Source organism: Atta colombica, unplaced genomic scaffold (genome assembly GCF_001594045.1).
Source record: "Atta colombica isolate Treedump-2 unplaced genomic scaffold, Acol1.0 scaffold56, whole genome shotgun sequence".
Classification (NCBI taxonomy): Eukaryota; Metazoa; Arthropoda; class Insecta; order Hymenoptera; family Formicidae; genus Atta; species Atta colombica.
This window is the reverse complement of record NW_017259546.1, coordinates 361,848-386,736: the sequence shown is the minus strand read 5'-3', so window position 1 is coordinate 386,736 and position 24,889 is coordinate 361,848. Positions and strand designations below refer to the sequence as shown.

Below are 24,889 nucleotides of genomic sequence, written 5' to 3'. Positions count from 1 at the left end.
GTTCTATGAGAAGAAAATAAATAATTTTTGTCTCTTGCAGTTTTTCTATAAAGTATTTGAGTTGATAATATTTGAGTAAAAAATTATTCAAGACCAATATTTGGCAATTTTTAGTAATTAATATCTTGTTAACTATTACGAAAATAGTAGAAGACTTTTGGATTCAGTTTAGTCCGCTCTATCTACATATAAGCGATTGGCAAAAAACTTTCGAGACACCCTGTGTACACACACACACACACACACACACACACACACACACACGCGCGCGCGCGCACACGCACACATACACACGCACACGCACGCACGCACGCGCGCACACACACACACACACACACACACACACACACACACACACAAATTCATTGTATTCAAGTTATATTTGAACAATTTATAACATAGTTTTATAACATAGTTGCAGAAGGATTTGGAAAATTATAATACACTCGGATTCTGCTTGCTCCAAGTGCTTGCGCCAAGTGAAATGTTCGCTTGAGAAAAAGAATCCAGAAATTAGGAAGCAAATTACAGATGATGTAGTTTTGGAAGAGAACTGTGAAACTGCAAAAGTCACAGTCGAAGCCACAGACGAAACTACAGACAAAGCCACAATCATTGCCAAAGTCGAGGAAATTATTACACAGTCTCATAATATTTTAGAATTAGAACCTGAATCTCTAGGAATGGAAGGAATTCAACTACCGATAACTTACATTCAAGAATAGAAAATTGCAAACAGATAGAATTAATCAACATCACAAACTCATTCAAAGACAAGACAAAGTTGATGTATGAAATAAAGTAATTGATTGCAGACCAACCACGGCAGATACTCAATGTTTTACAAAAATTTTGAAAATCAGTAATAATATTATTAGTACATCAAACTCAACAGTAACAAAAACATCATCCCTCAACAATACACTTGAGATGTGTGAAGAATTTTTATCCTTTGAAGAAACTAATAATGAGATGTTACAGAAAAAATATTATTTAAAAGAAGCATTAGAAAGACATTTGCTCTTGGCAAAAGAAAAACCAAAAAAATGTGTATTGGAATTCCAACTAATGGATTTTTCATTATAAAAATTTATTATCTGAAAAAACAAACATCAACATTCGTGGCATTTATTTAACTTTATCGAGACTAAATTAAACACGTTTTCTCGTTTAGATGATAGTTTTAGACTTAGTGCAACTAATGTCTGTACCATATTTCATCAGACTTTATCAGTGTAAGCCCTTTATTTAAAAAAATTAACCCTCTGCGAACCAGGTAGAAAATCAATATGGATCATATGTGAATGTATCTCATGCTCCATGCTGTATTTTATCATGAATATATTATAATTTAGTATGATTGGTACAATTCACTCTTCAGTTACATGAAACCGGCAATATGCGCGCAGTACTTTTTAAAAAGTTATAGAAATTTATTTTATTGGGATATGTCACACCCCCCCCCCCCCTTATGTTTCGCGGAGGGTTAATCTGCCTAGTGCGTATCAATATGATGAAATTTGCTAAGAGAATTTCATTGCAAATATTAATGTAAATGTATAATGTAAATCAACAATAGATTGCCTTGAAATTGAAATTAAAAAAAAACCAACAAATCCGATATATCAAAGCGTTACTTAATAGGAATACAACACCTTGAAATATTTAATTTCTGCAACACCCAATGATCATATTAATTTTATATTGGAAGGTTTTGATGGATGATGCTGTAACAGTAGAAAAAAGTTAGTATTTACAGAAGCTTCCGGATGACTGTGCTGTTATGGCGGATCGAAGATTCAAGCATGTTGATCATATGTTACAGAAGAAAAAATGTATAAATAATACGATCACCAAGTGTATCGCGATAGAAAAAAAAAACTTTCAAAACATGAACTGTTGGAAACTCGCAAGTCTTCGCATATATATATAGAAAAGGTCAGAAGAATAAGAGCATTCAATATACTTCATATTTATCATCACACATTGGACATTATTAATGCTGTGATAACTCGCTGCAGCGTTCACAAATCTTCAAGAATCTTTTAAGAATAATTAACTAACTAAATTATAAAATTGTACATAAGCAATCGATTAGTGTTTGAGCAATTAAAAAACTAAAATACGTTGGGGATTCAGGCATCGATAATTAGGCGGGAACAGTTATGTATCCGACAAGTTTCAGCAATACTGTAAGTGATAAAATAAAATTTTGTTCATTAAAAATTTTCTTTGAGTTTTTCTTTAAATCTAATAGCTTTTAGATTCCGTGTAAATATTATTTATAAACATACGTGTTATACATCGCTCGACGAATCGTAGCTAAATCATAACAGTATACGTACGCAGCGGATTTTCAAATTCAATTTTTTTCGAAAACTAAGCAGAAAATTGAAAAATTTTATTCTATATATTTTTTTTACTTTTTCATAAAAAATTATCTCGTATCGACTTTTACATATTATTCGGCTGGATCTTATATATATTTATACAATATATGCATTAATATAACTAACTCAATAACTAACTTATTTTATATTAATAACTTATATTCTGATTGCAGAATCATCATAATTTGGTCATTCTGATTTGCAATAAAGAACATGAGTTTTGAGAATTTTGATAGATTAGGTTTTAAAGGTTACGTACTGAGCGTTCTGAATAAAGAAAAATACATACAATTATTATCAAATTTAGACAAATTACTATTGATTTCGTATTTGATATAGTTTATTAACTACTCTTGTAAAAAAGTATTACTTTTCTACAAGAGTAGTTAATAAACTATATCAAATACGAGCACTAAGAGTATTTTGAGGCATTATTGTACTACACTATTACTGGGTACTACTGCATTTTATAGGGATTCATGTCTTCTTCTTATGAAAAACGAGTCCATTTCACGACGATATTGCGTATTATGCGTACTGCAGATTATATGTACGCTATAGACGCCGCCAAGCAAGCGATGTAATACGCAGTACCGCCGTAAGATGGACTCGTTTTTCATAGAGAAAATAACGCGGATCCCTATAAGGAAGCGTATGTAAATGAAATCCATCACTTACTCTCAGCTCGATTAAAGTGTGCTCGTAGAGTCTCTGAAAGTTTTGTTTTAAATAGAGTTATTAATAGTTAGTTTCTGTTATGTATATTTCCTGTATTTAGTATCTTGCTGCACCGCGGATAGAATATCTTAGCACTACTCATTCTGCACTACTATAGTAATGTAGTAATACAGTAGTGCTATAGTGTCTCAAAATACTCCTAATGCTCAGTAATAAAAAGAAATCCATTATTTTTGCATAAAATTGAATGGAAAAATAATGGATTTCTTTTTACTACACCTAATACTTTTCTACAAGGATAACATTGACTATTTTATCTTTTATCTCCACTTGATTCATCTACATTATAACATTCATTATTCATGAAATAGTCAGTAATCATTCCTGTAAAAGCTTTAGGAAGGTTATCTGACTGCGCCTTTACGAAATCATACACATTTCTTGTTGTTTTAATAATCATAATGAAATTATCAAAACGATGCATATTATATTTCATTGCTGCGAACTTATCCGCCGAAATATAGCTATAATAACGACTTCATGACCAATCATGCGCAATTAGTGGACTCACAATGTTGAATACATTATATATGTATAACGATCTTTAAATAAATTTTACGACAAAATAAATTTAAATAATGATGTTATTTATAGCTTTCATAAGTGTAACAAATATTTTAAAATTTTTTCCAAGTATTTCATTTATTACTGATGAATGCAATTTTCGTGACTATTAATGGAGCCCCAGAGGTAATTAAACGATGACATTACCGACAATGAATAAAAATTTACGATTATTAACATTTCGATTTATTAAATTTATTATTAAATTCGTGATTTTTTATTATATAAATGCTGTATAAATAAGTATGTATACTTTTAATGTTACAATCTCGTGCAGTACCGAAGGTTTTCAGAAATATCTCAGAAAAATTTCAACTAAAAAGTGAAACATTTCATAAAAATTGCGAAGTACTCCTGCAATATTTCTGAGACAGCTCTGGAATAAAAAAATGTCCGCGATTCTTGCACATGAAATCTTTTTTGAAAGGTTGATGAAATATTACTGAAAGAATCCTGTTGTAGTCCCAAAGTATCAGTAAATTGCATTTTGGCATAACAACAAGCTAGTGGAAATGCAAGGTAGCAATCATTTCTGAGCCTTGCATTTCGGCATGGCAATTAGTCGCAGAAATGCAAGCCTGCAGATTTGGCCATTCATGCACAATCGACGTTAGTCGCCGGGCATAAATATATGGTCATCCACTATAAAAGGCGCGATAACAAGACACGCACTTCTTTATATTCGGCTGCCTAATCGCAGGCCGGGGAATCTCGCACAAGTAAATCAGGTACGTGCGTCGCGAACAGCGAGTGTTTAATTCCAATACGCAATATCGACCGCCTTAAAGTATTATCGCGAGCGCGAATTATAAGCCATTAGTAATTACTAATTACTACTAAAGCAAAAATTCAAGTAGTATTTTTACATTGAATCTGATACATTAATATTACTCAAGTGTAATTATAAAGGGGAAATTATTTTAAATAAATCAGTGAAAAGTGGTTAAGTGTGTTTTTCTCGTCGTCCTTCGTGCACCTTCCTCAGCGCTCCTCGTGGGTCTGAACCTTTTAAGCGAACCAAATCCCAAAATTATTTGTTGCACCAGAAGACACACCAGAAATTGGTGAGTTATTACCGAATGACACTACAAAATTGCTGGCAGCAGTGGGATTTCACCGAAGCGGAGAAATGAGAGAGCCCGACATGCTTCGTCTCCGAAGGAGACACGCTAAGACCATAAAATCGCGCAGTGGTATTGGATTGGAGAAATTGAATCTGCGAATATGAACTTTCCACCAAGAGAAGACATGTATGGCAAAATTCACGCCGTGTTAAGGCTAATAATTAGCCAAATAACACATGAGGGAACGAGTGAAATGATAATCATCTGGAGGTCGACGTCCGGAGCTGCCGACGAACAACGAAGGATTTAAAGGATTAAAGAAATCTGAGGTGTCACCAAATCAGCCTCGATGACCTTGCACGAGACAGCATCGTGGAAAAAACAGCGCGACTTCGATAGTCGATGCCGACTGCAGTAGATGAATCTCTGAGAGACCTCGAAGAACATCGAGCCAGCCATGCGGAGAGCGACATGCGTCTTAGTACTGTAAGTCCTTTGTAACTATTATTGCGGTATGAATATTCGAAAACGAGGACATTCCGAATCGAGGACCTCGAATAACTTATTCAGCGAATCGGCGCGACGCATGCTAGAAACTAACACGTACACTCCCGTGCAAATCGCGACCGACGCATTCATCGAAATCCGTGATAGCGCGCGGAAAGCCTTAAATTGATACAGTTCAAGAGAAAGCCTATCTACTTCGCCGAATGTTATAACTCAACGCGAATTTTTGTTCAATGGTATAGATACTAGCTTGATAAATAGCGACATTACTGATGCTCATCGATCGATTAATGGACGAACGCGACCGTATCTAAGCCGAACGCCGAGCCAATTGAGCCTTAGACGCGAATTTTCATTGACCTCTTAGGAGAACGACATTTTTCATCTTTGATCCCGAAGAAATCTACAAAACTTAAGAAATGGTACAAAATCCATCTGACATATCCATACGGAAGAGAGGGAAATTCGACGAAAATACGCAGAGAATCATGTACGTCACAAGATTGTCACAGTAGATATACCTTATCAAAAGTCGCGAGTAAACGCCGTAATTAAATATTGTAAGAAGACCGGCCACGTGCGCGATGAGTGCTGAGCATTGCACGGCCGGCCTGCAAGAGATAATACGCGACAAGAGTCAAACGACCCGAAATAGTTTCGAAAATAAACATAACAGCAGAAAAGGAAATCACGAAAAAAATTTGGACTCGCATGATAGTGACGAAACCCAAGAAGAATCAACCAAAAAAGCGCGCCGAATATCAAGTCCTACACGTGAAACAAGAGAAACCGAGAGAAATAGGACTTGATATGGTAACATTACTCGTACGAGCAGGAAAAGATCAACTACCTCTTTGACACAGGCGCGACTATTTCCCTATTAAAATTAAAAATGTTAAACAGCAAAAATATATGAAGAAAAAATTAAACTGATGGGTATCACAATGGTTAGAACATACTCTCACCACATTAGGAAGAATCTATGTGACGATAAAAACAAGAGATGATACAATTAGGTACCCATTCATAAAAGACAACGAAATGGAATACAATGGCATATTGGGAACCGATTTCATTAGAAAACATATTATTACCGACTATCGTAAAAAATTAATTCTAATCGATAACTCGTACTTCAAATTATATCCGTTCAACATTAAAGCCACGCAGCGAAATCATTGTGCAAATCGCGGTTGATCGAAACATAACCGGCGTGACTCAACCGGAAGAACCGTCACTGGGAATTTTCATCGGGTGTTGTCTAGTAGAACCCCGTAATTTTGCATGCCCTGTGAGTATCTTAAACACCACGGAAAGCGCTGCAGAAATTCAATTCAAGTGTCACAGATGACCATTGAAGAATGGATAAACAAGCTTGAAGAAGTGCCAGCTATAATACAACAAAACCGAGCGAGTGACCTGAAATGCCTCACGAAGAAAAAGTCAAACAGCTGATCCGAGATGCTCATCTAAATCAAGAGAAAAAGGCAATGTTTATGCACATATGCGAAGAATACAGCGACATGTTCCATTTGGAGAGAGAACTATTGACATGTACGGCAGTAATATCACACGAGATAACCACGCGAACTGACTTCGCGGCCGAGAACGTATGATTGTACCGTCTCCCAGATAAATATAAAACAGAAGTAAATAAACAAATCCGCAAAATGCTAAAACATAAAATAATATAACCTAGTACTAACCAATCAAACGCACTTCTTTTTAGTAATTCCAAAAAAAGTCAACGCGTCCGGAAAATCGAAATTCAGAATCGAAATTGATTTCTGAAAATTAAACAATTTAACGATCAGAGATTCATTCCCTATTCCAAATATAACGCAGATATTGGACCAATTGGGAAACGCAAAATATTTTACAACTTTAGATCTCGCGTCCGATTATCATCATATATCCATATCGGAGCGAGATAAAGGGAAGATAGCCTTCTCCACGCCTTACGATCACTACGTTTCATCGCATGCCGTTTGAATTAAAAAATGCAAAAATGAATGTCTGCGACATTCCAGCGACTAATGAATACAATTTTATCAGGAATGCAAGATATACCATTGCTAAATGGTATGGTCCAATGCTAAATATACCATTGAAATGGTATATTTAGATGACATCGTTATTTACGGGCCCAGCTTACAAGAACATAATAAATGACTAACAGAGGTAAAAAGATTACGGGAAAACAATCTAAAATTGCAATCTGACAAATGCGAATTTTTGCAAAAAGAAATAATTTATTTAGAGCACATTAAAACCGAACACGGGGACTTCCGTGTGATAGGTGTGATAGGTTAAGTGGACGATTTGTTAATGGGCAGAGCAGAGGGTGAAAGTGGAGAGAGAGAGAGGTTTGAGAACGTGTTAGTGAGTGGTGGTGAGAGAGGGAGTGGAAGGAAGGGTGAGAGAAGGATGGGAAGAAGTGAAGGAAAAGGGTGGAAAGGAAATAGAGAAAGGAGGTTAGGGGAGTTCGGTGTCGGGCATGTGACGCGCGGTGAGATGAAACGGAGCTCAGGAGTGGGTGGTGGGGGCAAGTATGTTCGGGAGAAATAGCGGGTCGGTTTGAGAAATATCGATAGGTTGAGTCTATTCAAAAGAGATAAAGCGCAAACAAAGCCATATGCGATTTTCACATTCAACACTACACCGCATACGGAGTACACATCTTCCGAATTAATTTATAGGTACCAAGTCATCCTTCGGCTCTATCCACCTCTCCCCGAGACCATCGTATACTTACAATGACTACGCGCAAGAACTAAAAGAAAAGATTGCGAGCCACAAATTAAATAGTTAAAGAACATTTAAAAAAAGAAAAAAAGAAGAAAGAGAGAAGGTATAGGAAGAGAGAGAGAGAGAGAGAGAGAGAGAGTTTTTTGAGAGAGAGAGAGAGAGAGAGAGAGAGAGAGAGAGAGAGAGAGAGAGAGAGAGAGAGGAGAAGAGGTGAGAAGGGAAAGGAGGGAAAGGGAGATTCTGGAGGAGCTCTGGGAAAGATGGATGATTTTGTAGATTATGAGAATGAAAGAGTTGTTATTGGTGTAATACAGCGGAAGCGGAAATCCTGGTGTAGGGAGAGACAGAAACATTAAAATAGGATAAGATAGAATAAGTTAATGTAAAATAGATTAAGTTAGAATAAAAGTGCGTGTATATAATTGTATATAACTGTAACCTCAAGGGGATGCAATAAAGATTTAACTAACTAACTATAATCGAACGAAATACAGCCCGATCCGTTTAAATTAGAGGCCATAAACAAATTCCTGGTACTAAAAAAGATGAAAGATATCTAAGCATTTATTGGACTAGGATGCTATCGTAAATTCATAGAAGATTTTTCGAAAATAGCCAAGCCGCTTATAAAATTGACAAGGAAAAGCAAAAAATTCATTTGGACCTCAGAGCAATAGAATGCTTTCGAGAAATTAAAAATTAATCGCACTTGTATTAAAACTTGTATTAAAATATCCAGATTTTGAGCGAGAGTTCATCGTCACAATAGACGTCTCAGATTACGCGATAGGCGTCGTACTGTCTCAAAGTATGGTAGATCAGGATCAATCTATCGCGTACGCCAACCGGGTTTATCGCGAAACGGAACAAAATTATAATACTACAGAAAAAGAACTATTCGCGATAGTTTGGGCCGTTATTTCAGACCATACTTATATGGAATAAAATTCAAAATAATTACAGATTATAAACCATTAATATGGCTGTAATATAAATTTAATATAAACGAAAAAATCTAAATGACCGCCTATCATTCAGAGAGCAACAGAGCTCTCGAACGAACGTAACGTCAAATGAGTATCTTTGCCACTATATAAATGAAGATCAAACCAACTGGGATGAGTGAATATCATATGCGATTTTCACATTCAATACTACATCGCATATGGCGACGGAGTACACATTTTCCGAATTAATTTATAGGTACCAAGTCATCCTTCCCAGAGGTGGCCCTGTCCACCTCTTCCCGAGGTCATCGTATACTTACAATGACCGCAAGAACTAAAAGAAAAGATTGCGAGCCACAAACTAAATAGTTAAAGAACATTTAAAAGAAGAAAAAAACGAAAAAATACGACTACAACAAAAAGGTAAAAGAAATTAATCTCAAAATAGAGAACAAGATACTCCACACTACTCATTACTCCATACTCCAAACTACTCCACGCTACGTCGCAGATAAAAAAATTAGACACACTATGGAACAATACATAATCTTAGAAAAAAATTCCGATGTTAATTATACGTTAAAAGTAAGACGAAAACAATTATTAACACACGTAAATCGCCTTAAATTATATGTATATAGAATATTAAAAAATAAAGAGGACTCACCAAAAATAGATAGGAACAACTCCAAGTATCCATTAAAATATAACTATAAACATTAAATATCCAGTAAAATACAACTACTCACTAGTTTTAATACATTAAAATCTATATATAGACATTAAACTACAAGAAAAGAAGAAGAAAAAACGTTCAATTAATCAGAGCTTCCGAGTCTGGAAAGTCGGAGATATGGAACAGCCCGAAACCTTCACTGGAGTCGAAATTACTAAAGTTCTTCAATTCACTCGAGGAATCACTAGAAGTTTCCTCCTCCTCAAGAATAATCTCTGGAATGTCATCTCCAGAGCGTCAGAATCAACACCATCATTCACGTTCAAATTCATCAAATTTATCAAGGTTGACACCGTCATCGACCATCATGTCCTCACACTTAATTCGTCCTCCCCTAGCGGATAATACAGGGAGGATTAGCTGACTCAAGAGGTTCATATACCCACTCTTCCTATTTGCACACAAAAGCGGATCGACCGTGAAGAACATGATGCACGCACAATGAATATCATGTAACTAACCCAGATAACCCCAAGTCTGTAGAAAGCAATTTTTTTTAAATGTCTACTATACACTATGTCAACAAAATAACAATAAAATTGTTATAAAATTAAATGTACATAATGTTGACAGACTGTTAGAAAAAACATAACAGAATCTGCAAGCAGAAGTAAATGCCAGACTGGAGAAAGAAACAGAGCAGATTTGTGATATTATCTAATCTAATGATATTATCTTATATATGTCTATTATTTAGTATATGTCTATAACTAAGCAGATCTTGTCGACATCACCTAGTACTAGACTACAGAAGTGACGCAGATCTTGTTCTGACACGATTTGACAGCAGATTATTGACAGAAACCCAGCAGATTCTGGGACAATCTGTCTCATTTGACAATCTGTCGACAATTATCAATTATTAATTTCCGTCAACAATTTGCTATCAGACCTGCTGTCAGAGCAGGATAGACTAGTGAATCGCCTAGTATATAGTATAAGGGTAACCACAACATATACCACAGGTAAATCACAGAAAATTCAAAAAAGAGAATTAATAGATGGAGTAAGCTCACTTACGAAAATATTGTTCGATATAATGGACACAAATGACAAAAGCTAATAAACGAACAGCTGACATTATTACATGAGAAAACAAGCGGAATAATACGCAGTACAAAATCAAATTAAAATATTACAAACGACTATAGCTCGCACCCTTGATCACACTGAAAAAAAAATACAAACGAATATCTTCTAGCGAACGTAATAAAAAAATTATAAGAGTAACTGATTGAACGAACATCATGAATATACAGGAGCACTTCCTGATAATTAACATAATATTATTCGATTTAATACGCGATGCGAATGACATTTTAGAATATTTTAGAATATTTAGTCGCCATAAAAGAAGGGATATTAAATTACTCAGATTAACACCCATAGGAAATATAGAAAATTTTAGAGACACGAGTTTACAATTACCGGAAGGACTTTATTTTCCATTTCGGATAAAGAATAAGAATGGACAAAAATAGAAAAAATAGCCACTATCATCGCATATTGTGTCGCTGAAAACATATTCACTATTCTAAAATTTCCTCTGATAGCAAAATATAAGATATTACCTAAATATAAGATATTAAATATGTTGCCACTCCCTGCACAGGATCATAAAAATGTATTCATATTCGTAGAAATACGCAATCCGTTAATAGCAATTAATACAGAGGGACACACGTATGTAACACTCTCACAGAAAGAATTGAAAAAATGTGTAACAATCGGAACAGAATATTTGTACACAAAATTTTCCGGTACACCGCATAAATACCGAGAGTCGATTTGCGAAATCGAAATTTATTTAGATGATTTATTTTACATAAAACAATCTTATAAAAGTTGTAACATGATACGATAGCGAACTATACTGCGTAGATAGCATTAAATAATCCGTATTTTTGGTTATATTCAGTCAACAAAACAAAATATTGTAATTTACTGTAAAAATCACGGTAAAATAAAGGAAACAATTGAAAATACAGGCAAAATCACATTAAAAAATGATTACAAAATAGAAGATCAGAATCATTATAAAGTCACAAAAAATCATTTCTGAGCCTTGCATTTCGGCATGGCAACGTGCCACGGAAATGCAAGCCTGTAAATTTGGCCATTCATGCGCGATCGACGTTCATCGCCGAACATGACTATATATATGGTCATATCGATCGCCAAAAAGTGCGATAATAAGACACCGCGCACTTCTTTATATTCGATTGCAGGCCGGGGAGTCTCGCACAAGTAAATCTAACAGGCACGTTTCGCGCATCGCGAGCAGTGAGGTTTAATTACAATACGCGATACCGATCGCCTTAAAGTATTATCGCAAGCGCAAATTATAAGCCACGAGTAATCAAAGCAAAATTCAAATAGTATTGTTACACTGAACTAATCTGACACATTAATTATTATTTAAGTGTAATTATGAAAGAGGTAATTATTATTTAATTATTATTTAAGTGTAATTATGAAAGAGGAAATTATTTTAAATAAATTAGTGAAAAGTAGTTAAGTGTGTTTTTCTTGTCGCTCTTCGTGCATCTTCCTCAGCGCTCCTCATGAGTTCCAATCCTTTACGAACCAAACCCCAAAATCGCTTGTTGTTGCACCGAAAGGCACACCAGAAATTGGTGGCGATGAATTATCACCGAACGGCACAACAATCTGCAATCTTTTTGAAATATTATCAAAAAGATTTGATTTCTATTTCTACTACAAAAATGATATTTAATTATATATTTGATTGATATTTAAATAATATTTGAATTTATTATGTCGATATAATAAATTTAAATATTGTTTAAGTATCAATTAAACATATATTTAAATATTATTTCTGAAGTATTTAAAATTTATTAAGAGTTTCGCGATTTGTTTATAGATTACAAAACTTATTGAAATAAACAATAAGAGAACATATTTTAGATCGTACATATGAAAACACAATCAATACGAAGTAGAAATGCCTATTCTGATCGAAATCAGATCTTTAATGCTTTAATAATTCAATGTGAATTATTATATATATATGTGATTCTTTGAAAACCGATATGACATTTCACCTAGTCTTCGGTATTGTTTACACTCCGTGAAAGTGTTCTTTAGGTGAAAGAAAATTTAGAAAATTCTTTAGAAAATTTAATGACCGATATTTTTTTGTTTTTTTTTTTAAAGCGAACCGTTTAGTGTACTAATTGCAATTCCTCCTTTTTGGAAAATATCAATTTTATCGATTATTTTTACAGTAAAAAAAATATCAATGTACAGTTTCTTATTTAAAAAATTCTCTACTTTTCAATAAAAATAATCTCAATTGATTTAAATTTCAAAACAATGAAAATCATAAATTTTCGAAAAAAACAATCCTTTTTTTTACAATCCTTTATAAACATTTATAATAAATATTTTTTTTAGAAAGCTGATAATTTTTTATGTAAGAAACGCTTTATTTAAATTGGGAACCAATTTACTTTAATTGCAATAAAATAATTTAATAAATAAAAAGTAGTAAACAAATTTATGATATACATGTATTAAATGTTATTTGTTACAAAATTAATAATTAGTCACATATTGATGTATAGAATTTTTAATTATTTTGTCATTTTGATTTTAAAACCTTTGCTAGATGTTGAAACAACTTTCGCTTCAGCAAATCTTAATTGATTAATTATGAAAATAATCGTATGATAACCCTGAGTTTTTTTAATTCTGAACTCTAAACCGTCCAAGAAAATCGAGTCAAAGTAAAAATTTTATCGTTTTATCGTATATTTCATTGTTCACGTAAATAAAATCGGCATTGCTGATTGATTGTGATGCCCACTGATATAATTGAATAACTGATAAAATGTCCTCACGTGTTTCTAGTTGCAAACTTGCTCGATGTGCGAGACGTTTTAGCAGCTAAACCATCACATGCATCTTTTCTATGAGCAGTTGCAAAGAAATGCTAGCTTCAATTTGAAAGTCATTGAAATGTTCAGTTAAACGCCTTTTTGTTTTTAAAATGTTGAGATGCATCAGAAAAATAATAAAGTTTGATTATTTGTTTTGAATTTGTTTTTTAAATATTCGATAAGTTCTTTTGACATTATGTAGACTGAAACTAAATCGTTTTTATGACAATCTGTTATCACTATAAAACTACAATGCATCAATGAATCATTTTTCTGATAATAAAATACGAATGGAAACAGCATGGCCTGATCGTTGTTCCAGTGAAATACTTGCGCTACGTTTTGCATTACAAACGTATAGTTTTCCGCAAAATCTACTTCTACAAATTCTCCTGGTCTCAATTGATTTTTTAAATTTGTGAAGAATTTATTTTGACTCCTCGCAATAAAGTCATGTGGAATAAGTTTTTTCAATTTATTAGGTATGGGAAAAAGTTCGTGGCGATTTTTTAAGTAAAATTAAAGTGTTTTTCTTAGAGTATTGAAATCAATTTATTTAAACCAAATATGCTCCATTATTTTCTATAATATTTTGCCATTTTTGGGGCAGAACCATAATTCCATCGCGATAGAACTTCTGTGATTTCTGATCGAAAAACTGCTTCAAGTGATTTTCACAGGCTTCTTTTGAAGCTAACTTTACACCATTAAGCGAGTTCTGCAGGGACTTAAACAAATGATAGTCTGAGGGTGCTATGTCAGGACTATACGGTGGATGCATTAAAACTTCCCAGCCAAGCTCTCGCAATTTTTGCCGAGTTATCAAAGATGTGTGTAATCGAGCTTTATCGTGATGGAAGACGACACCTCTCCTATTGATTAATTCTGGCCGCTTTCTCTCAATTGCTTGTTGTAATCTCTGCAGTTGTTCAAAGTAGAGTTTGGAATTAATTGTTTGATTGGACGATAACAGCTCATAGTGAACGATTCCCTTCCAGTCCCATCATACACACATCATCTTCTTCCTTGTCAATCCAGATTTTGCGATTGCTTGCGCCTTCTCTCCTTTCTTTATCCACGATCTTTTTTAGTTGGATTGTCGTAGGTGATCCATTTTTCATCACCAGTTATCATTTTCTTCAGAAATGGCTCAATTTCATTTCGTTTCAGTAGCGTATCACAAATGTTAATTCGGTCCATCATGTTCCTAACACTCAACTCGTGAGGAAGCCAAACATCAAGCTTTTTTTTGTATCCAGCTTTGTGTAAATGATTTAAAACTGTTTTGTGGTCGATGCCTAGTTCCCTGACAATCTCCAGAGCATGCTCACATGCTTATCACGCTCGATTTTTACCATGATTTCATCGGACTTATCAGTGATTGGTCAACCGGAGCGAGGTTCATCTTTCACATCGAAATTTCCAGCACGAAAGCGAGCGAATCATTTCCATGCTGCTGATTTTGATAGAGTATCTTCACCGTAAATAGCGTAAATTTTTTCACAAGCCTGTGCAGCATTCTTGCCTTTATCATAGTGATACTGCAAAATATAGTGAATTTTTTCCTTATTTATTTCCATTTTCAAAATAAAATAACTTTTGATCCACTTCACCGATTTCAATCTTTTTCGACTCAAAACAAAGGTTAAAATGTCACTTTTTAAACGCACGTCTAGTGTTGCGATGCGATTAGTAGTTGCCGACTGCTGAGCATTTAATGCCATCTAGCGGGAAAAACGCCACGGACTTTTTCCCAAATCCAATATCTAATAATTGCTCAATAAAGTCATTACTACTGCATTGAACATTGAAAGCTGAATATTTCATCAGCTCTTTTGACATCATGTAGACTGAGACTAAATCGTTTTTACGACAAATTGTTTTTCTGTTATCACTATAAGATTACAATGCATCAATGAATCATTTTTCTGATAATAAAGTACGATTGGAAACAGCGTGGCCTGATCGTTGTTCTAGTGAAATGGAAACCAATTTAAATAAAGCGGTTTCTTACGTAAAAAATTTTTTTAATTGTAATAAAATAATTTAATAAATGAAGAGTAGTAAACAAATTTTTGATATACATGTATTAAATGTTATATTTACGCCATCTTCAGCAATTCCCAATCATAATAATAATTGTCAATCTAATAATTCACAATCTAATGTTCGTACCATAATAGAAATCAACTAATTGACGGTTACATACACTCCAGACATGGGAATCTGTTGAGACTTACTTGCTGCATTCGATTTGAAACTGTAACTAATTACTTTTGAAAGAAAAAAACTGTAACTGTAACTAGTTATTTTACAAAGTAATTTTCCCAATCCTGGTATTTTCATAGAGATATACGACCTTAAATACATAGAAGAGTATAATAAGGGAAGAAATAATTGTCGGCAACAACAAATTGCCATTTTAAAAGAGAGGAATAAGATAAAAAAATGGAATAGATGACTCTGTGTAATTGAAAAATTGATAAATCTTTAGATTAGGGGACTCTGCCCCAATGATGGGGAACATATGTTGTCAAAGTCATGACTCCAACAAGTTTTAGATGTCGCATGTTCTCCGTTAAAAAGTTATTAACAAAAAAAGTTTACAAATATAACGTCTCATTGTAACACAATTTAGGTTATTATGTATTCATGTATCATGTATGGTTAGGTTAAAGTTAAGTTTATATATCCACAGGTATATAATAATCTAATCCCTTTTTTTTTGTAAAGCGTAAGAAATGCCTATGCATAGCCCGCGGGAACGGAACTGAGGATTATGCGGGATTCGCATTCACTAAAACTCCCGCCAGTGTCCTTCATTGGTCTGTTGGTGAGAGCGCCCTGAGCTCGCGTGCAGCATTTTTCCAGGATGCCCTCGGGCCTATCGATCTGAAGCCCTTTCCCCAGCGGTACTGACTAAGACCGCTGGTGCCCGGACAGGGCATTACCGGACCATAGACGAGGAGAGGACACCAGTCTCCTCGCCTCGCTCCCCTCGGTGTTGTGAGGGGAAGTAAAGCTCACCCTGAGCTTCCGCTCAGGGCCGACTTTCTCGTCCGTCTGGAGGTCTGGTACCGACCCTCGCCGGGCTTATCTTAGATAGAGGTGCAACGAATCTGCATTCTCTTTACTTCATCGCCGAGACAGCGAGTCGAACGGGGTGAGTCTCTGATCCCCCTCCCTCCCTCCAGAACCACGACGCTCTCATCATCGTCTTGATCACAGCACACGTCGGCGGAGGGGAGGGGATGAGATCGCCCGGCTGTCGACGGGGGGAGGATCGCGGAGCTTCTGGTGTCCCCCTTCCTCCTCGCTTCTTCTCCCTTTCAGCCTCCTTTCGAACCATGATAGCCTCGCTGAAGGAGGAGATCCTTTCACGATCCCTTTCTGTGCAGGCCTCTCAAACCGGGCAGAGAGGTTCTCCCTTATTGTCTCAACGAGGAGTGCGCGTTCCGCGGTCCACACCGGGCACTCTTGCACCGTGTTTGATGCCGAGTCTATCTCGACATCACAGTGATGGCATGCCACGTGGTTGATTCTTTTTCAATTCTCCGCAGGTACTAACCAAAGCATCCATGCTCCGAGCACTTGCATGAAGGTGCTCACGGGGCATGAATGCTTTGGTTAGTACCTGCGGAGAATTGAAAAAAAGGAATGATATGAAAGGGCTGTTACCGACTTCAACTTGACTCCAGGCTGGAGTTTGCTGCCATAGGTTGATGAGAGTATGTTCTCATGGCCTCGATGGCGCGAGGAGGCGGATGCTTCCTCCGCATACGCCTTCAGCCAACGATAGTTGTTGGCCCGTCCCGTCACTAGGAGGTCCGCGGGAGAAACATCCGCGAAGACTATCGCAGCGACATCGTTCTGTATACCTTCGATAAACAGAGGACGAAGCGGCGCTGCGCTAGATTTATATACTGACGAAATCGAGCGCTTGCCATCTCCGTATCCTAGGCGCATCGTATCAGGACGGCGTGCATGTATTTCCGCCGCTGCACCAGAGTCGTGAAGGTTGGGCATGATGCTAGTCAAGGCGTCAGCTAACTTGCCCAACTTGGGAATCAGCCGCTCGAAGTGAGCGCTGAACTCTCAAAGGCCGTTAATGGTGAGGTCCAGATATTTCATCTGGAGTCCCACTTTCACCGTCATTGTTCCCACTTGGATTGTTGCTGGAAGCGGCTCCGCCTGCTGTCGTAGACAAAGATCGCTTCCGTCTTCCAAGGCGCCATTTCCAACACCTAATCCTAATTCTAATCTTAGGTCATTAGGGGAGGGGGAAGGGGTCCCCTAATCTAAAAATTTATCAATAAATTTCTCAATTTAGCTTAAACTGCACTTGAAACTTTAAACATGTTTTTTTCAAATCGGTGACCACAATATCTCAAAAATCATTGCGCATCAATCTGAAATTTTTTACTTTTCTTAGACATGTAAATTTAGCCTTTAATTGATGGATGTTTTTTCCAATGCTTTTTTTTAATGAACGAAAAATATCTTTTTTTTTTTCATGAAAATCGAATTTCATCTTTGAACAACCGCCATTTTGTAATTCAATTTTTCGAAATATCGATTAAAGTATTGAATTGATATTAATAAATTGATATTGAATAAAATTTATATGAATTGATTATAATGAATTGATATTAATAAATTGATGTTGAATAAAATTTTTGTTATAGTTTAAGATTGGTCGAATATTTTCGTTTTTTATTTATACTGATTGGATGACTAGTATAATGATAGTCATTTTTAGACTTTTAAAGATTTATATTTAGAGATTTTTTATCTCAAATATTATTGATGTAAACAAAAAAGTCTTGGAGACAAAAAATGTCTATTTTGTCCAAATAAGCTTACAGAATTTTTTCGGAATTTTTATTCGAAGTTTAGATTTTTTTAAACAACCAATTATTTGTAACTATTCAATGATTACATAAAAAAATAAAATATATATATGTTTTTCCGCAGAATAATATGAGGAATCGAATTAAATCATTTTCAGTCACTAGAACGTCGGTTAGTGCATTTTCTAAGCTATTTTTTGGGATTAAACCACTCACCTATAAACTTTTAGATTACCGGTTAGTTAGTTAGGATCTTGGTAGTTTAAAGGCTATTTGATTATTCAGTTTTTTTGTCAACTATTGAGAAAAACTATTAGATTATTGAATATTATTCAGATAATTATTGGAAAAATTAATTGTGTTACTGCTAAAAATGAATATTAGTGTTCAGCATTCCAGATTATATTCGACAAAATTATGAAAAAAATTATGAAAAAGGTTTCCTGAAATCGGGATCTAATTTCATGATTCTAACTCATTCAAAGCTGTACGTCATCTAGTATTGCTTGACCTCTGCGATCGTATGGGAACTGCTTCTTCAATGATCCACGAATCCTGAATGTTTATAGATGTATAACTGTGAGATATCAATAAATATTGTCAAAAAACTCACGTATAGTTAATATATATATATTAGATGTACAACTTTGCTTCCGCCGTTTTCCTATAGATGGCTTTAACAGTAAGTGGTGGTCGAAATAAATAGATCATAGACGTCATACAATAAATTTGGGCATCTGTCAACATAACCCCATAGAAACATTAGTCGATTGTGTCATCATAAAGTTATTCTCGATTAAAAATGTCAGTTTACGAGCCAAATTCTCGTCATTTGCGGGAGATTTTAATTTTTTGCTTCAATATGAAGAAATCTGCGACTCATCGAATGCTCTCAAATACTTATGGTGAAGCCGCTATAGTGAAAGAATGTGTCGTGAGTGATTTCAACGCTTCAAGAACGGTGATTTTGACGTCGAAGACCGGCAGCGGTGGAAGAGAGAAGATTTTCGAAGATGCAGAATTGGAGGCATTTCTTGAGCAAGACTCGTGTCAAAATCAAGAAGAATTCGCACGATCATTGGAAGTGACTCAACAAGCCATTTCAAAACACCTCAAAGTCATGGGAATGATTCAGAAGCAAGGAAATTGGGTGCCGTACGAATTGAAGCCGAGAGATGTTGAACGTTTGTTTGCTTGTGAACAGCTGCTTGAAAGGCAAAGACGGAAGGGATTTCTGCATCGCATTGTGACTAGGGATGAAAAATGGGTTCATTACGATAATCCCAAGCGCAGAAAATCATGGGGAGTTCCCGGCCATGCTTCCACGTCGACGGCCAAACTGAATATTCACGGGTCCAAGGTCATGCTCTGTATTTGGTGGGATCAGCTCGGCGTAGTGTATTATGAACTGTTAAAACCGACTGAAACAATCACAGGCGATCAGTATCGAACGCAATTGATGCGTTTGAACCGAGCATTGAAAGACAAACGGCCGCAATATAACGAGAGACACGATAAAGTGATTTTGCAACATGACAATGCTCGACCCCATTGCGAAAGTGGTCAAGACATACTTGGAAACGTTGAAATGGGAAGTCCTACTCCACCCGCCGTATTCTCCAGACGTTGCTCCCTCTGACTATCACTTGTTTCGATCAATGGCACACGGCCTGGTTGACCAGCATTTCCGGTCTTATGAAGAAGGTAAAAAATTGGATCGATTCGTGGATAGCCTCAAAAGATGACTAGTTTTTTCGACGCGGGATTCGTACGCTACCCGAAAGATGGGAGAAAGTAATGGCCAGCGATGGACAATACTTTGAATCATAAATGTATAACCAGTTTTTTACAATAAAGCCTCGAATTTCGGAAAAAAAACGGCGGAAGCAAAGTTGTACATCTAATAATACAGGGAGAATTCGTTGAAGTCGTTAAACCAACTGTTTTTATAGTTGTCTTTACCCTACATGTGTACGTATAATTTTGATAATTAATGTCTTAATGATGTTTAATATTAAGTAGACATCATAGAAATGTTACTAAAATTATTAAAGGGGCTTTCAATAAGGACGCTCGATTTTTGAATGTAAATAAAACAAGTTGTGTGTGAGATATCCATTCAATTTTTTTTTATTTGAAAAAATATTTTATGGCATTAAGTATGGAATATAACGTCGCTCAAATGTCCGCCGCGGCTTCGCTTGGTGACACGTATTCGGGCGGTCCAATTTTCGATGATTTTCTCGTATAAATTTGGCTGAATTTGCTGGATGGCGTTTGTTATGTTGACTTTGAGAGCAATTGTTTGCGGTTTATTCGTATAGATCTGCGATTTAAGATAGCCCCAAAGGAAAAAAATCTAAAGGCGTTAAATCGCACGATCTCGGTGGCCAGTTCGCCGCCGCGCGAGATAACCATGCCCTCAAATCGCTTGTGCAGAATGTCCATCGTGGCATGCGGTGTGTGGGACGTAGCACCATCCTGTTGGTGCAACCACATGTTATCGGTATCCATATCATCCATTTTAGGCCACAAGAAGTTGCTTATCATCTGTAGCGCTCGTTGACGGTTATGGCAACGCCCGCTTCGTTTTAGAAGAAGTACGGACCGATCATTCCGCCAGACCAAAATCCGCATCAAACAGTGACTTTCTCGGGATGCATTTGAAGCTGGTGTATCTCGCGTGGATTGGTATCGTCCCAAATTCGACAATTTTACTTGTTCACATATTCATTCATCAAAATGGGCCTCATCGCTAAAGATGATTTGTTTGGCGAAATTTGGGTTAACTTCCAATTGTTCCAGATCCCAATCAGCGAACACATGGCGTTGTCTATGGTCGTTTACCTTAACTGACCTTCCTCAGTCAGTTGAATTTTATAGGAGTGCAGACCCAAGTCCCGACGCAAAATTCGCCAAGTTGAAGTCGTAGAAAGGCCAAGTTCTTGTGAATGACGAGAAATTAACCGCCTCGGGTTTTCCCGTACACTTTCACGCACAGCAGCGATGTTTTCAGCAGACGTTTGCGTTTCGGCGACGTATTGGCTGATTATTTATTGAACCGGTTGACTCGAATTTGGCCACCAAACGTCGAATAGTCGACTCGACAGGACGGTTGTGGCGAAGATAAAAATCACGTAATGCGCGGAACGTTTCTCGAATGGAGCACTAATTTTGATATTAAAATTTTATGATTTACACACGTTGCTCAACACTATGACCTTCCATGGTGATTTGCCATACATTACTAAACAATTCACAATAAATTTGACAGATGTCACTTTAACAACATGGCTACTATGATCTAACAAATTTCGAGCGTCCCTATTGAAAGACTCTATAATATATAATGTATCATTCTGCTCTTTAATACGTTATATTGCCACAATATTATTGTAATAAATTGTAGCAATGCTATTGTGAAATAATTACTGTGATATTTCAATGTTATTTATTAACACATGTAATATATTAGTAATATTTCTGTGATATTATAATACATTGTAATATGTAATATTTCTGATTTATTGCAATATTGCTGCGATATTACGTGCTGTACGTGATATAAAATAAAATTATGAATTTTTACATTTTAGATATTTTATGTATATTACAAAAGCTGATTTTGAAGGTTTCCAATCGGGAATTTCGGCAGCACCAATCTATTTTTGTTTCAATGTAAGATTTTGGTTAGATATAATGCAGCAATATCTTTCTTTATTAGAGTTTGTGCATCTTGGAGCACTATAACGGAATTCTCTAATTCATCTTATCGATGATCGCTATCGTTGACTACGGACAGCTAATGATAGGACAATCCTGGAAGAAAGCGCAGTTCTTATTGTTGTTAGTTAACGATAGCGACAATTGTCGATAAAATGTTTAGAGAATCCCGCAACTGATAGGCATTTCGTAATGTGCACAAAAAAAAACAGATTTAACATGTAAAAATGTAGTTTTATTTCATGTATATTTATTTCATGTCAGGATGGGTCATCTAGCGTTTGGAATTTCAACTATCGGTTATTTTGAGTTTGAAAAGCGTAATAACATTTATGATGTATCAGAAATTTAGTTTTTTGTTTGACATTTACGAAATGGGTCGCTATACGCTTGAACAAAATTGGGAAATATTGAAAACTTACTTCCAAAGTGGTGAGTCTTCAACCCAAACTGTAAGAAATTTACGTGGAAAATTTGGTAGAAAAGAAATGCCTTCAACGCAGTTTGTGACTCAATTTGTAAAGCGAATTCGGCAAACTGGATCCTTATTGGATAAAGCAACTCGTTCGTGCTCGTCCAGTAAGGTCAATCGAAAACATTGCTGCTGTTGCTCAGAGTGTGCTTGAACAACCATCAACATCAACTCGCCAACTCGTTTTCAAAACTTGAACATTTCACGCACTTCTTTGAGAAGAATTTTGAATAAAGACCTCGGTAAATGGCAATGTACTATCTTTCCAATAAAGCCATAAACTTTGAAAAACATTCATTTTTTTTTTAGAGCCAAATTAAATTCCAAATTTTAAATGGCCCACCCTGTATAATAGAAGAAGGTATATACTTCTAAGATTAATAATATGTATCAAAGACTTACAAAGACTTGACCAATTGTAAAACGAACTCCGACTTTTTTAACTCTTCTCTAATCTATTCTAAAGTTTGTTCGTGTCGCATACTCCAACATGCATCAACATTTTCCTACTCACTCTAACGAGCGCGTTTGAATGAGTAGGAGCTACGGTTAGAGGAAGTAGGAGCATGTTGGAACATGCGACACGAACAAACCTCTAAACTATTTTTGCATCCGTGAATATGGAGCTTTGATGACGATCCAATCAGAGCAAACCAAATCACGTTATGAAGTTTGCCACTCTCTCCCTGTGAGACTCTCTATTGTACTCTGCCTGGAGACACTCTAAAGTCTATGGCACATATAAAAACATAAGGCAGTAAGATGTAATCAGTAAGCGAATTGGTTAATCACGATAGAGACCGTAAGGCCAGTAGCGAATCCAGTTATAATTTCCTCAGTGCTTACGTCTTACGTTTTTGTATGTGCCATGAACTTAACCGCGCTCTTTTCTAGTAGAGTCTACCATCACTCTTCAAATTTCTGACAACGCTCGATCTAGAGATACTATATCTATGGAACTACCCCACACTTTCCTTATTTATATAATGACTTTCCACATAAAGCGAGGTTCATCTCATTTCCCGCCCTATCTAGGGGCATTTAACTGTCCGCGCGAGACAAGATCCACCACATGAAAAGTTGTGCATCTCTAGGCAGCGAAGGTCGCTTCTTAAGGTAAAAAGTCATGTGCTTCTAAGCATGATGGAGGTGATGGATCTCGCTTTGCGCAGAAAGTCGAACATTCCTAGCCAAAGAGGAAGAGTATATATATGAGATGGATCTGTCTAAAATTTATTAAAATTATAGTTAACTCTATATATTTCCGAACTATAAGAGATCATTCCATAGTTGTTCAAGCAAAGTTACTTGACAGCATATGTCAAGGTCAAGATAATTGGAGCTGAGTCTCCTAATGTCAAGATTTATTATATTCAGATATAACAGTATATAAATATGTATAAGAAATAATTTTACTTTGATTATTTTTTGTTTTTTAAAAAGCTATTTGATACTTTGAAATTATGAAATGAACTAGTACAATATAATAAAATTTCGATTTCTTATGATTCATATTATTTTCAATGCATGTATTTAATGGATTTATAATATAACATCCTTTTCTCGAAATTATTTCTTAAACTTTAATTCAAAATGTTTTTAAATTATAAAATAATATAATTATTTTTTATTTCTTTTTCATAATAATATTTGATATAATTATATATAGAGAGCTCTCCAGCACATTTGCAAGGCTTTGTCATTTAGTAGATGAAACAACATCTGAAATGGATACCGAACTGAAAATTATAGGAAATAATTTAGCAGTATTGGAAAAAGCAGCAGCTAAGGCAAAGCATCTTCGAAACGAAGCCAACTTTTTAATAAATGAACTTGATACGTTTGATGCAGCTTATTTAAAACCATTAAATTAAATTAATAATGTGTTTTATACACATTTAATTAAATTGCATAAATAATATTTTGAAGAATATAATAATTAGAGGATAGATGTAATTGCTTAAAATATCTAATATTTTAGTTTTTAATTTAGAAATAATAATTAAAGTCTTATATGACAATGAATGATAGACACGTATATGCATAAATATAGATTTATATTCTATTTGATAAATTACTGCGGTTATCTATGTGTACATGAAAAATATGATTTTTATATCACATAAGTCAAATAACAGAAATGGACAATTATATTTAAATTTATGAAATAAATATGAAACACGATCTCTTAAAAAGAATTAAATGTTTCTACCTAATAAAAACTCTAGTCTTAATGTGCAGGAAA

At 35.3% G+C, this 24,889-nt stretch overlaps 1 protein-coding gene across 1 annotated transcript in view; it reads left to right on the top strand.

Moving 5' to 3' along the window:
• The window catches only part of LOC108692022 (transmembrane GTPase Marf), a 132,262-nt gene extending 107,744 nt beyond the window's left edge, over positions 1 to 24,518 (top strand). The window contains exon 11 of the mRNA XM_018200108.1: positions 24,314 to 24,518. Within this exon, the coding sequence (XP_018055597.1) occupies positions 24,314 to 24,518 (205 nt within the window). The remainder of the gene's footprint in view (positions 1 to 24,313) is intronic.
• Positions 24,519 to 24,889: the final 371 nt, after the last annotated feature.